The following is a 14,810-nucleotide window of genomic DNA, read 5'->3' on the forward strand; positions in this document are numbered from 1 at the left end:
CTCAAGCATACATCTGAAGACAAGAGTTGTGTCCCCCTTTGGCCACAAGGGGGAGTATATATATATTATTGCATATATATATATTCTTTTTTTTGTATAGATGTTGCAACTATACAGAGCTTTGGCAATACTATATGTAACTGAGGTCATGCTAATAAAGCTATTGAATTGAATTGAGTATACCTTTAAGTGAGCTGTCAGGAGGAAACAAAGGTTTGCCAACACATTACTCTACTGCTGAGAAAGGCTGTACAAAGACGTGAAACGATGTGCTGCAATGTCTGTGTATTTTTGAAGAATGCCAAGTAAAGGAAGAAAGTAATAACTCGCACTGAGTCTTAATACATTACTTTATTTCTATTATATAGAAACACTATCCAATGATTTATTATGTTTGTGTTACACACACCATTACTGAATTCATTCTAAAACCAAGAATAACCTACATACAACAATAGGGAGCCCTGGCTCAAGGACGGACAAAACAAGGACACCACACATGATTATTTTCCAATTACAGTATATTTATTTAAAGAGAGCAACTCAATTGTGATATCAGTTAATCAGTAATGTGTGTCGTGTACGGCTGTGTGATGTGTCAGCAGGGCCGGACTGGGATCATAGGTCAGGCCGGGAATTATACACCCAGCCAGGCACCTACCAGTTTTTTTTGGGGGCGTTTTGCTGGATGTATCGTCAATATTTACAACGTTGCTGCCCGTAGTGATAGCCCTACAGTTTGAATCTACTACTTAAATAGAAACATATGGACATAGGATATTGTTAAAAAAAGTGTGCATATGTATTTGGGAACCTTTCCATGTGAACATGTTTTATTTGGGGGTGGACCTCAAATGGATTAAACTGTGATCAATAACTATAGTAACTTATTGAGAGAACATGAACATAGCTTGCTTATACTGTTGTCATTACATTTCCTTTGGTTTTGTTCAGTGTTTTCATAGACATAGCCTATTGAAGCAGTTTCCTCTGTACCTGCCAGTTCTGTCCACTGAGCTCTGCATCTCTCCCTCAGGGCCATCACCATCAGCATCATCTGATAGTGGAACTGAATAAGGAGAACATGTAATCATTACATTAACAACTATTTATGAAATAACATTATTCAATAACATATATTATGCAACACTTATTTTATCACTTAGTTGACCCTGTATTTGCATGGCCTAATACCATAATGATTGTCTCCCCTTTAGACAACATAACCATCTCAAGTGATTCACTCACAGTATGAGGGGTTTGTAGCCCCACAGTTAGCTGCAGTCTAACGGTTATATTACATATATTTGCCTTGAGTAACATTAAGGACATGTTTGGGTTTTGTGTAGCCTTATAGTCTCCAGTCACACAGGGTCTGCCACTAACTTAGCATTGGACTGAGAAACTGTTTTGTTGACAGTCAATGTGCACATCAGGCTACAATATAGAAAGAAATGTGGCTCATAATGTTCGCTCACTTACTTTCTGCTTCGTCATTCTATACCAGGGGTCTCCAACCTTTCTTCATCTGAGAGCTACTTTGAAAAAATGAAAGTGGCCAAGAGCTACTTGCATCACATCGCTTACATGTATTCACATATCACTTCACATGAAGGTCCAAGAAAACGAAAATGTCGCACATATTATTATGGCCCTCATAGTAAGTACATCACTGAAAATTCACATAATGTCCTTAATCACCACCTGACAAGCATCTTATGGCACATGTATAAAATAAGTGCATTCACTCTTTTGTACAGTCAGTGAGATGAATGGCACTGCATGAGTCCACCATACAGGTGTATGCTGGAGTGTACCCACTTAGGTTCACTCTAATAGAGTCATTTAAATGTTCATCAGTCATTCTTGTTCTGTATTTAGATTTCATTCATGTCAGAAAAAGCTGCTTCACAAAGGTATGTAGAACAGAACCAAATAAAGCAGACATGTTCAGTGCTGCTTGCGAATGTTATTGTAGTTTTCTGGGTCTACAAGGCTCCAGAAATGTTGTGAGTTTTGCTGAGACTTAAGCTGAACATTATTTTGGAGATTTATAACCTCCATCTCCACAGGATTGACACTGAACAGTTCAGCCATCTTCTTCTTTTTCTTCTTCTTCTTTGTCTTGACATGAAATTATAAACCATAATAAATCAACTGTATAGGTCTAGCCTCCCTATATCTGTGTGTGAAATTGTTCCATCCTCATAAACAAAAAACTAATACTTCTGCAGTCTAGCTGCAGCTTCTTTTCTTCTGTTAAAAAAAAGACACTGAATGTCCTGAATGTGGCATCACACACATGACTTGAGTCTGAACACAGCAGACAACAGGAGTATTTACAACAGCATTATAAAAACTAAAATAGTGCATGTGGGTGCACACTTATATTCTCTGTTTTACTGTTACATAAATCCCATGAATGTATGAGATTAAGTTAGCTTCATCATATCTCAATCAGTGATTAAGTGAATAATAAAGTTTCTATCGGGTCACTGTCAGCCTGTCACTCATTATTTTCAGGGAGGGGGCGGGGTTTGGAGGAACTGAGAGGAGACGGTGATCGCGGAAGCTTTCCTCCTGCCTTCACAAACTTTACGTATTTATCAACTGAAAATAGCAAGAGGACATTCATACTCTGCAATCCAAGACAATTAAATCCACCAAAAACCTGACATGACGATAACGAGTGTTTTTCAAAAAACACAAATCCCTCCCTGTGTGTCTCTGAGCCGCAGCGACAGGGCCTGATTCAGAGCGGGTCATTCTGCTGTTGGTTCTGGACTGGTGTTGGTGGAGAAAGCAGACTGCCCCGTGTGTGGTGTCGCTGTGCCGCTGTCACGTCTGTTCCTTGATCTCTGCGTCACCGACCAATTTGATATTCGTGTGACAGAAACAATTCTAAAATAAAAAAACGTTATTGTCCAGCCGCGGCCGAAAAATCAAGAAGCAAACCTTACTACGCTATAATTGATAATCGAGCGGCGAGCTACTGAAAAGCTGCCCGCGAGCCACCGGTAGCTCGCGATCGACGTGTTGGAGAGCCCTGTTCTATACCATACGGGGGTTCTGAATAAATCAGTGATTTTAGCACATTTCGATGCCTTTTTTTGTTGCAGGATGGGGGTCCATCCTTCCACAATAATTAACCTTGCCGTCAGTTTCAGTCGGTCCAGTCCACACTAATGTAAACAGCAGCGCGCTGGTCTCGTGAGAAACGGAGAGTGGAACAACCAATCACATCTTCATTATTCTCCTGAAATTTAAATGTGCACATTCGCTAGTCTGACAGGTGCGTGGTTCTCACTGCGCCTCATATCGGTGCAACTTTGAACACCTTCAATATATGCCGCATCAGCTGAGCTGCCTGCTCCCTGCACACAGATGTGTGTGTGAGGAAGTCCGTGGATCGGTCAATTTGGACCAATAAGCGGGGGCTTAACGTAACGGCTCCGCGGACGTAACGTAACGGCTCCACGGATTGGTCCATTTCGCTCCGGGTACCGCTTGACATCATGCCGTACCCGGAACGAAATGGAAGACTCAAATGGGCAATGACGTATCTCCAACGAGGCGTTTTGGGGAGGTATTTTCTGTGTTAGAGTTTTACTCGCTACAGGGTGTACTTTGAGGGTTTTGACTCTGCACACCGTTTACATGCATAAAAACCTTGATAACACACAAGGGGACGGGTAATAACCGGAAAAGCATGACACCTCTCCTTTAATGTATAAGTTGATTTACTTCGATCTACTGTACTGTGTAAAAACACCACAACAATATTACAAAAAAAATACTGCATATTAAAGCAAACTATTGTAAAGGTAAAAGTATGAGCATAAAAAATAAAGAAGTGTAAACATTTACATTATTATTATGATTATTTAATATATAAAGACTATATATTATTGAATTACAATTAAGATAATAAGATTAGATATACTTTATTTGATCTAAAATATTGATGTTTTTTCGTTATAGTAGCCTGTGAAAACCATAACAAATAAGTGATTAAATGATACAGTATTCAGCAAACACAACTGCAGAGCTGCAAACATTGCAAACAGACTAAGGTCTACAACACCCAGTTGTCTTTGTGTATTTGTGAATGAAGCGCCATCTCATGGTTAAATCCTGAAATTGAACAAATGGGGAAATTTGGCAACGCCCTCTTAGGAAATAGTGGGAGGGCTTTAATCTCCCAGTCACTGGGATCCGCTGGGTTTTCGGTTGGAATCCGCTGGGTGGAGTCCTATCTGGAGTGCTACATCTGTATATAACAAGCTAAGCTAACAAGCACACAAACACCTGCTAACGGGGTTAACATGTATAATATTATCATTTTAGACTTCTTGGAAGTTCTGTTAATTCAACCGCACAGCACGACATTTGAATTGTCTGGTATTGGTATTGGTATTGTCTGACACGCAGGGTGGGGGAAGTCCCCCACCCCACGCAGCACACCCTCCTGGCCAGAGTCGAACCCGCAGTTCGGAGGAACCGACCGCCAGAGCACCGGCACGAGGCCAGGCCGGCGGAGGCCCTCCGATGGTGGGTCGTTCAGTGAGAGGAGAGGAGAAAAATGCAACAAAAATTGTCAAAATCTGTTCAAATATGGATGAGTGGAGGGGGGAAACGGCTGGACACAGGCCGTGGGGGGGCACCCGGGACCGGGCAGTGGCCCCGGTAGAAGGAACCGGGTGAAATGGCCAAAAAAAAAATGGGAAAAAAAAGTGTCCAAAAATAGGCACTTGTGAGGCGGGCAGAGTCCCCTGTCAACTCCCGTTACATTCCTCCATAGTGTCATTTGAGTTTGTCAGAATCGTCACTTCCTGTCCTGAGAGTGGCGCCTGTCTTACTACTCTTCCTGTGATTGTAGTTGGGGCATTTCCTGTGTTTACCGCATACGGGAAATGTTGCCTGGATTGAATTCACATGAATCACCTGTCTTTGCTTGCCATCCAAATCAGTACTTCCAGGCTACTTTAACACACAAGTGATACACAGATGTACCCAAATCCAAAATGATTTAAAAAAAAAAAGCAAAGCAAAGCAGTGAGTTTATAGATGCAAGGGGAAAACAATATGTAGTAGTTTTTGTATACTTATTTAAGTTAAATATGAGGAGAAATAAAACTACTTTTTAAAAGAACCTTGATTGATTGAGTTAATTATTACATTTATTTGATTAATTAAAAAGAGCACATAGAACAATAAGTTGCAGTCATTACATTATATATGAGCTCCTGCATTTTCCTGTACATCACTCACCATTATTCATAGTTAGGGCCTATTGTATAAAAGTTTTTATTATTACTGTACAACACAGGGATGCGCAATAGAAATTGAGTGTTGCTCAAATGAAAGCAGAGCCTCCTGCCTCATGAGTTAAGAGTTGATGCAGATTAATTTGCCATTGAAGACAAGTCCCACAACACCTAGCTGTATGCAAGCAAGATATGCAACATCTCACTCATGTTATCTGAGAGCTGAGGGAGGGGCTCAGACTGATTGATTATCCTATCTCACTCACTGACATTCTTTTCAGGGACCTTTATGCAATGCACAACTGATTTTTGGTGAATCCGATTCATCATTGTAATGACTGTCACTATGCAATACGTTGTCTCTATGTTGTCTCTTTTTAATATCTTGCTGTATAATTACACTGTGACAGAGAATCTTAATCTATCGAAATGTCAATGTGGCTTTTTAAATACTTTCTGAGTTACTGTCAAGGGTTTCCAATGTGATTGTTTTGTTTCATTATTTTTTATATTCATGTTGACAGTCAAACAGACCATGTAAGAGCAGCATGTAATCTATAAAGAAGCATAACACACAAATTATATATAATATTATAATTTCCTAATTCTGAAAAGTTCCTAAAATGTACTTTTCTTTCACCGGACAAACAATTCGTGGACTGTTGCTATTTTTGTTTTTTTTGGAAAATTAGGATATGTCTGAAGCATTGAAGAGTGATCAAAAGGTAACCTTTATTTTTGTATTGGTCTTTCTTTGTTTAGTCGTTGTTTTTTTGTTTTTGTGTTGTTTTTTGTGTGTGCAATACTGAAAAGACACACAACTAGTGTGTGTGTGTGTGTGTGTGTGTGTGTGTGTGTGTGTGTGTGTGTGTGTGTGTGTGTGTGTGTGTGTGTGTGTGTGTGTGTGTGTGTGTGTGTGTGTGTGTGTGTGTGTGTGTGTGTGTGTGTGTGTGTGTGTGTGTGTGTTATTATCTTTGCCTGGATAGACAGCATAGTGGCAAAGGTCACAGATGATCTCTTGCAGCTATTGTGCATCATTCACTGTGACCCCTGCATGTGCATGTATTGTGAGGGCCCACAATCAAGGGAGTCAGCTAAAATGCGAAAAGTCTGCTGGGGCCGGAGACATCTGGAGACGCAGTCATAACACAGCGGAGCCTGCCATTGTTTTTTCTTCCAAAACGGAACTGGTCAGCGGGGGAGAGATAAAGAACCCATAGCTGCAGCTAAACATGGTTTCCGTCTTTAGTTTGTGTCCCAAACAGGATGCATGAGCATGAATGTTAGTCTCAGACCCTCACCACTCGTTTTTGGCTACGAATGGACCACCACATATTTATTGCATTTCCCCAGAAAAGCTCCCCGGGACCTTCTGGATGTTACAGCTAATTTGTTGATCTGTATGGCGAAGATGTTGTGGATTTTTCTCTTGCAGCTCATCGGCAGCTTTGCTGGGCTTTCTGAAGCTGAACATGAGACGCTGTGCACCTCCAACGCCTGCTTCACCCTGCACATGAACAAGGTACTCTTTGACAAGGCCGTTCAGAACTGTGACCACAATGGAGGTTACGTGATGACAGTGAGAGACCGGGAAGAAGAGGATGTGCTCCGTCGGCTTCTCTCACGGATCCAAAGAAAAAGTCAGGACAGGGCATCTACATTTTGGATTGGATTAAAACTGCACAAAAAGGACTGCGTGCTGCCTGACAAGACTCTGAAGGGGTTTAAGTGGGTGTCTGGGGAGGAAGATTCCAACTACTCCAACTGGGAAAGAGAACCTGTCGAAACATGCAAAGAGAGATGCGTAAAAATTCCTTACACCGAATCAGGTCAGAACCAACTGAAATGGGTTGACGGAACATGCAAAAGCCCTGCTTTTTATGCGTGTAAGTTTTATTTCAAGGGGATGTGCAAACCGTTGGATTTGTTGGGGCCTGGAGAAATAACCTACACAGCTCCCTTCTCAGAAAAGCCACAAAGAAGTGAAATGGAATCATTTCCACTTGGAACATATGCTGTTTTTTCATGTAGTGAGCAACAGTCCCAATACTCTGTGTGCATGGGGACGGACGACACCTATAGTTGGACTGTTCCTGGTCCATTTTGCAAAACAGGAAAGGAACACTGCGAAATAAACAACGGCGGATGTGAACATTTGTGCCACCAGGAAGCAGATGAGGTTAAATGCTTGTGCAAAGAAGGTTACGACCTGGATGACGATGGATTCACTTGCAGGGTGAAGGATGTGTGCGGCGTTGGCACCTGTGAGCATCAGTGCGTGACGACGGAGTCTGGGTATTTTTGCAAGTGTCCAGATGGGTTCAGATTGGATGCAAACCAGCAGAACTGCTCTGACGTAGATGAGTGCCAGTCACAGACCTGTGAAGATCATGTGTGCGTAAACACACACGGAAGTTACACTTGTACGTGTCAAAGCGGCTACAAAATGGTTGTCGGTACTTGCGTTGATATGGATGAGTGTGTGCAAGGAAGATGCGAACACAGCTGCTTGAACAGTATTGGATCCTTCTCGTGTTACTGCAATGAAGGCTTCAGTTTATCCGAGGATGACCATTCGTGTGAGGAGATTGATGAATGCGTCAGTAGTCTCTGTCAGTTTGAATGCTTCAATACCATCGGAAGTTTCCGGTGCACCTGCCCGAAAGGCTTCTACCTGGAGATTGACGGATCAACCTGCGCTCAGGAAGTGACAGCAACATCACTGCCGCCGGACGATCAGCAGAACAACGCATCATCAGTGACAGGTTTGGCTGAGTCTGTCAATTCCAGGGTGATCGTCTGCGTCCTTGGTTCAGTCATTCCTCTGCTGCTTTTGGTCGCGGTGACAATGGCTATTGCAATTATTCGCTGCAATCGGTCCAAAAAAGAAGCCAAGAAAAATACAACTACCGATGGCTACTGTTGGGTGTCCTCTGGTTTGGATCCGCGTTTAGAGAAACTCTACGAGTCGATCTTGACTGATGACCTATAGCATGATGGAGAACACTGACTACATGGATTCCCATGTTTATTTATGTAATTTATGTTCTTGCGACCTCTCTTGGTTAGGCTAATGGTTGGAAATGGTTACATATCAGATAACAGATCAGTAAAAACATCATTGCCCACCAGAAGTTTTTCAATGTAGCTAATAGAGTAAAAATAGAGCAAAAATGTGGTGAATTTGGCAAGAAGTAGCAAAGTGTAAACATGTGTAGGTGATACAAAAAGGCTGTTCCAGTATGGAGGGGGGTTAGGGGCTGTATCTAAGAAGAAAAACTGTGTGTAAAACTGATAGTTGGGTGGGTGCCAGATGTTCCCAGAAAGATTTGAGGGAATAAGTTGTAGCAGGATGTAGTTTTAACTGGCTACATTTTATGCTTTATTACCATACGTGTTTGAGTCATATGTCTACCACTGCCTGTTCAATTACTGATTTGTCATTTTACTAGCTGAATATAGTTTACACATACAGTTTGATGCTGGTGTAAATATACTGTAATGATGAAAACATGTACATCTGAGTATGTACTCAATAGGATTAGGCTATGAGACAAGAGAACAGTTCATTCTGAATTATGAGTATGGTTTGTTTCCTGTTTTTGCTGTTAATGATCCTTGGCCTTCACCAACATTGGAGAGAAGCCAGTAGTCCAACTTTATCTCACTTCCTTCCTGTCTTTAACTCTCTCATTGTCCTGAGGGGTGTTGCTTCCTGAGTAGGAAGCCCCATGCTCTACATTCTACAGAATATTCAGCCAACATTATAAGATGATCTACTGCAGAACATCATTCCCTGCTCGCAAATGACTGCTTTTGTGCCAGTGAGGGTAGTGGAAATGTCTTTTTTGATGTCAGTGATTTTTTTATTGTCTGTTAAGACAGGATTTAGCATTAATCAGGCTGGTGTCTGTAGGCCTTTTTGTACAGGGAATGACTGCATAACTGTAAACCAAGACAGAGTGGATTTCCAGACAGCTGAGAAAACATGCTGCGACAGGAACGGGGCATTAATGACATTTCAGTCAGAGGCAGATGAGAGCACTCTTGACATTTTCAGAGATGAACTGTATGGAGACTTCTGGATTGGACTGCATTTACCCGCTGCCGCCTGCAGCAACCTCTCAGCTCCACTGAGAGGCTATGAGTGGACCTCTGGTAGTATGCAAAGGACCTTTCTTCCATCCGTCAGCAGCTGGAAAGAGAGTGTTAAAGTCTGCTCTCTGCACTGTGTGTCACTTTCAAAGGATGGAAAGTTGACAGAGAGGCTGTGCTCGGACAAAGCGGATGGTTTTCTGTGCCGAACAAAGCACAAAGATGCATGCCAGGCGGGACAACTGTCAGATCCGAATGTTATCCTGAGCTCTAAAGGCTGTTCAGTTGGTCCTTGTGAGCATACATGCAAAGATAGAAAGGGAGGTTATATATGTTCCTGTTTTACAGGATATATCCAAGACGACAAAGACCCCGGGCGGTGCAAAATGCACTGCGGGCAACAGAAATGCCCCCCGATATGTGATAGAGAACCTAATAGCAGGTGCTTCTGTCCCGAAGGCTTTATACTAAGTAACCAACTGTGCGAGGACATGGATGAATGTGTTCATGAATGTGACCAAGTGTGTAAGAACACTTTTGGGAGTTTTGTGTGTTCCTGCAAAGAAGGATATATACTGAAAGATCACGGTAAATGTGTCAAAGCAGAAGGCGGGGAACGTTTTGTTGTCACAAGTCCTGTCGTCATAGGTGTTGTGAAACCAGCCACCAATAATCACACACAGCAGGGTGCCGCTGCGCCTGCTGGGGGTTTGGTCTGGATATGGATCACTGTTATCGTGGCCCTGGCAGTTTTTATCATTGTGATAAGGTTTTTTGTTGAGAACCGTCAGAAGCGCAGAGAAGAAATCTCCATTGAGCAGTCCACTGTTCCTGTGGACAATATTGACTGTTAAATCCCAAAACTTAATAAATAAATAAAGAACATTAACTCCATTGTCCCATCAGCATTATAATGAGACTCAATTGCAGAAAAGTTATTCTTAAAATGTAAAAGAGATGTAGTGTTCTTTTTAAACCCTGACTGAGAGTAAACATAAATATGTGTGCATTTGCATTTAACTGTGATTTCATGTGTCACTGTGTGTTCATTTACGTATCATGACATGGAATTAAAATCTGAATTACTTTGTAACTTCCCTTGCTGTCGTTGTTCTTGTTGCCAGAGTGCCATCTACTGTTCGTTTGTACACATTGCTGGAAGGAGGGTGGAGGGTCACATGTGGCTAAGGTTTTTTACTTTAAGATCAGCTGCTGCTTTAATTACATTTGACTCGAGTGTTTCGTCAACTTAATGTGTTGCTTAAAATAATACTTCTGCATACAGTATGTGACACTGTAAGTGTTGCACGGCCAGATACGGCTCCAGAAGCTGACTCAGATAAGGAAATATATGATACATTATGATGTGATATGAATGATAATGGTAGTGTACACTCTGTAGTGTGTTCTATAGGGTTTTTCTTTGCATGTAAATGGTCTGCAAAGGCTCAAATCCCTGTGTTCCCTCCACACTCCCCCCCACCTGAAAAGCCTCCATTGGACTCCTTTGTTTACTTCCGGAACATAGAAGGTTTCTAATTTCTCTAATTCCCCTCCTCGACTCCCCTCCTCGACTCCCCTCCTCGACTCCTATCCTCGTGTCTTAGTCCCGCCCACAGGAGATGCGAGCGGAGGAGTCGAGTAGAGAGGAGTGGAAGCAGCAGGCGTTTAGAGCGGTCATTTTAAAGAGACGTCCATTAATGATGACAGGAGGCACAGCCCTCTGTCTGATGGACAGATGTGTTCATGACGACTTATATATGTACTTTGAATTCATTCACAGTGCGGTATAATGAGACAATAACAGGCTACAGATGCGGACATATATATTTATATAAATATATACAATTTCAGAATCAAACAAGTATGAGAGCACTCAGAGACTGGATATATTCCCCTCCCCCCGAGGAGTCGAGGAGGGGAAATTAGAGAAATGAGAAACCTTCATAGTGACATCAAAATGTAAGACTTCTATTGGCAACTCAACATTGTACATGATAGGCTAAGAGGCGGGACATCTCTAAGCGGTTGACCAATCACAAAAAAGCCAGTCAGCTAATCAATCAGAGCAGACTGAACCTGAATAATAGTATAATGTCCTCTTTAAAAAAAGAAAGTGACAAAAGTAAACAATACAAAAGCTACAATGGAGCAAGCACATCTTCTAAAACGTTCTCAAACACCAATCTCAACTTGCCGAACGCTTACATGCTGGCCCAGAGGAGAAGAGAAAAGCAGCTTGGCACACAATATAGAAATATACCTGCATGTCTAACAGTTTACATGCGCTTTAAAGCAGCAGCTGATTTTAAAGTAAAAACACTTCTGCCATATGTGAGTGTTGTCTTATCGACCTCAGCAATGTCTACAACATTACAGTAGATGGCAGTGTGAGTGTTTCTAAAAGTGTTAGGAGGTTTGATCCATCGAACCTTTTTATATTTTTGTCTTTTTTAAGAGAGTTGTTTTCATTTTGCTGTTTGATTTGGCTAGTGAGCTCTATTAGCTTTTGAGTTATTAAACTCAAATATCTTTTGGTTTAAAAAAAAAAAAAACATTGGTCAAACTAGTCACACATCTCAGACAGAGACAAGACACAGAAAGAGAGATAACATGTAATGAAGTTATTTATACCTTTGCTCATTCATTTACATTGTATTTTATTTATGGTATAATACATGCTGACTCACTGCACTGTGACTCTTAGTAACCTATTAGAAACACATTTGTATTCATGATAATCAAGAAAAAAGCATATTGCATCATTTATTTTGTCTGCCAGCAGTCTCAAACTATGCAATGGTTCATAAGGGATTAAAAGCTTTAAATATAGTCTGAAGCCAAGTCATGATGAGCCTTAAAAGTAATACGCAAAATAAAAAATCCTCCAGAAAAGAGAATAGGCTGTTATAATGATAAAGGCGTGAGGAGATCAAAGCATCATGGAGTCAATTATGCCTGTAATATTTGCAATGTAATCAATCCCTGTGAGTTTGTACAATCTATAGTATAACCAAGTTTTAAGCAGATTGCTACAGTTTACCATTCATTTCTATTTGTAGTTCATTTCATTATCTGCCTGAACTGTTCAAATGTTTTGCTACTTATTTTGCACCCAAAGCACTACTCACTACTATTATGCATAATTCAGTTTCAATGCTTGAAATCTTATGATAGTGTTGCATTTATCGCTGTCCTACAGGATTTATGGTAAATGGTTTACCATAAACACACTGGTCTTAGATCTTCAAAACTGTTCTCAATAGTTTTGCATTTTGGTGTTTCGTATAAACATCTACTTATTCAAAATGACCTCCAACACAGTTGCCACTCCCTTTAGTTCCTGAGACAAAGAGTGGGTAGGCAAAAAGATTAACGTGATTTAACGCAAATTAAATGGTCATCCATATCCACTCTGAGAAGACCTAACATCCAAAGGAGAAACTTTGCCCATCATTGACTGCAGCCCTGCCTTTATCTCATTGGGTCTATATAAGTGTGTGTTTTCTGTTTTTATCCCAGAAAAGAAGCTAACCAGATAAGATTGTTGTTAAACAGCGAGTAATCAGCAAGAAAACTTTATTTCTGTAGCACATTTAAAAACAACAGAGTTGGTCATCACTAAATATATATATTATAAAAGCAAACAAAAAGATAGGACATAAAACAAATGTAAAGCACAGGACAATTAAACCATACTTTCAGACTGAAAACTCTCATATGTGACGTAAAAACAATATAAAACCCCAATTTAAAAGCACAGACTGACATGTCTTATAGGTGGTCTGCAAACGCACGGGAGAATAAGTGGGTCTTCAAAGGGGATTTAAAAACAGGCAAAGTGGGAGCAAATCTGATCGGGGGGGGCAGATGGTTCCACAGCCTGGGAGCAGCTACAGAAAAGGCCCTGTCTCCCTGCTGTTTCAACCTCGACCTCAGGACTACAAGGAGGAATCTGTCAGCAGACCTCAGTGACCGTGAGGACGTATAAGGTTGTAGGAGTTCTGTCATTACAATGATTTGCAGGAAGTTTAATTTTTTTCATCACAACAAGGTTTTTTTCTTTTTGTTTTTCAGAATACAAGTACAAGGACATTGACACATTTGTATGATATTGATGCCGTTCTCCGTTAAGTTTACTTTAAAATAAAACATTGACTAAGAGGTCGAAGTACTGACTGAGCTTGTTGAGGCTTAGGGTTGGGTTCAGAAGGTCAACAATGTGTCAATGGAGAAAAAGTCAGATTTAAAAGTGAAGAAAAGTTCATGCCAAATCTAGACAAGTGTCACTGTAATATTATTATTTCATATGTAATAATAAACGTGTATTTGTTTTACAAGCCCTCAAAACACACAGAGCAGAATTGCCTATAACTACATGTATGTATATAAGAAAAAGGTCTCTACACTCACGCATTACTAAGACTTAGGTTCGCAGTTAAACCTGTAGGAAAAAGATATTCAGTGTGCACAAAAGGCAAACCACTTCTGCCCTGGTTTGAGTTCTCTTGAGAAATCATTTGCAGGCGTGTGTGACTAACAGGACTGGTTGTAGGAGGATTAGGTGTGTATAAGACTGGGTGGAACAAACCTAACCTGGATCACACTGGTTGTGACTGACACCACTGTCAGTAAATACCCCGCCTTTTGTGAGCATAATCAGCCAATCACAGCAGGAGGAGTTCCCTTATTGTGAGCAAAAACAAATATTTGGTTGTCTTGTATGTGTGGCAGACGGAGTGTATTATTTTGGCTAAAATCATGTTCATAACTTGGGTTTATGGATTGTAATTATTATTATTTTTTCATGAATTGCACCGTAATATATACTATCTATTTAATTAAATACTGGTTAATATAGTTAATCATTATGCTTGTGGCATAAGCTTTCAAATAAACCCTACATTTATTTAATAACAACGTTATTATTATAATTTGGTAAAACGTCTACATTGGTGTCATGTGTCCAAGCTGCATGATGAAATAATAGGCGCTTTCACACCGGAGTACTTTTCCCCATACTTTTCCCGTTTAGTTCCGATAGTTCCTGGGATTTTGCGTTCACACCAAAAAGATAACTTAGTTCATGAGAACTTTTACCCCCTTTTTAGTGCCTGCTAGAGAGGTGGTACTTTCCTGGGGAGAAAACAGTTCCAATTTCTGATTGGCTGGGCGAATTGCAAACCACGCCCCGTGAAACTCGGAAAGGTTTTTTGAAGCCGCCATTGCATTTGCTGGCATTAGCATTATTAGCATTAGCATTAGCCCCGCGCACCAACGGAGAGAGAATTACTTATGACAACACAAAAAAAAACATTGGAGCGGTGGAGTGATGAGGAGGTGTCGGCGTTCTGCCAATTTACTCGGAAGGCTTCAGTAGAAGCTGCTGGGAGTCCCAGCAGCTTCTACTGAAGCCAGTCCCCAACTCCGGGGACTTCCGGCCGGGGA

At 41.0% G+C, this 14,810-nt stretch overlaps 2 protein-coding genes across 2 annotated transcripts; both read left to right on the plus strand.

Moving 5' to 3' along the window:
• The first annotated feature begins 6,548 nt into the window (after positions 1-6,548).
• LOC117486780 (complement component C1q receptor) lies at positions 6,549-8,349 on the plus strand. Its single transcript, XM_034135320.1, has one exon. It carries the CDS (start codon positions 6,670-6,672, stop codon positions 8,257-8,259), a length of 1,590 nt encoding a protein of 529 aa, XP_033991211.1. The 5' UTR covers positions 6,549-6,669; the 3' UTR covers positions 8,260-8,349.
• A 61-nt stretch (positions 8,350-8,410) lies between these two features.
• Positions 8,411-10,455, plus strand: LOC117486781 (thrombomodulin). The gene has a single exon (XM_034135321.1). It carries the CDS (start codon positions 9,074-9,076, stop codon positions 10,214-10,216), a length of 1,143 nt encoding a protein of 380 aa, XP_033991212.1. The 5' UTR covers positions 8,411-9,073; the 3' UTR covers positions 10,217-10,455.
• Positions 10,456-14,810: the final 4,355 nt, after the last annotated feature.

Source organism: Trematomus bernacchii, unplaced genomic scaffold (assembly GCF_902827165.1).
Source record: "Trematomus bernacchii unplaced genomic scaffold, fTreBer1.1, whole genome shotgun sequence".
In the NCBI taxonomy this organism is placed as follows: Eukaryota; Metazoa; Chordata; class Actinopteri; order Perciformes; family Nototheniidae; genus Trematomus; species Trematomus bernacchii.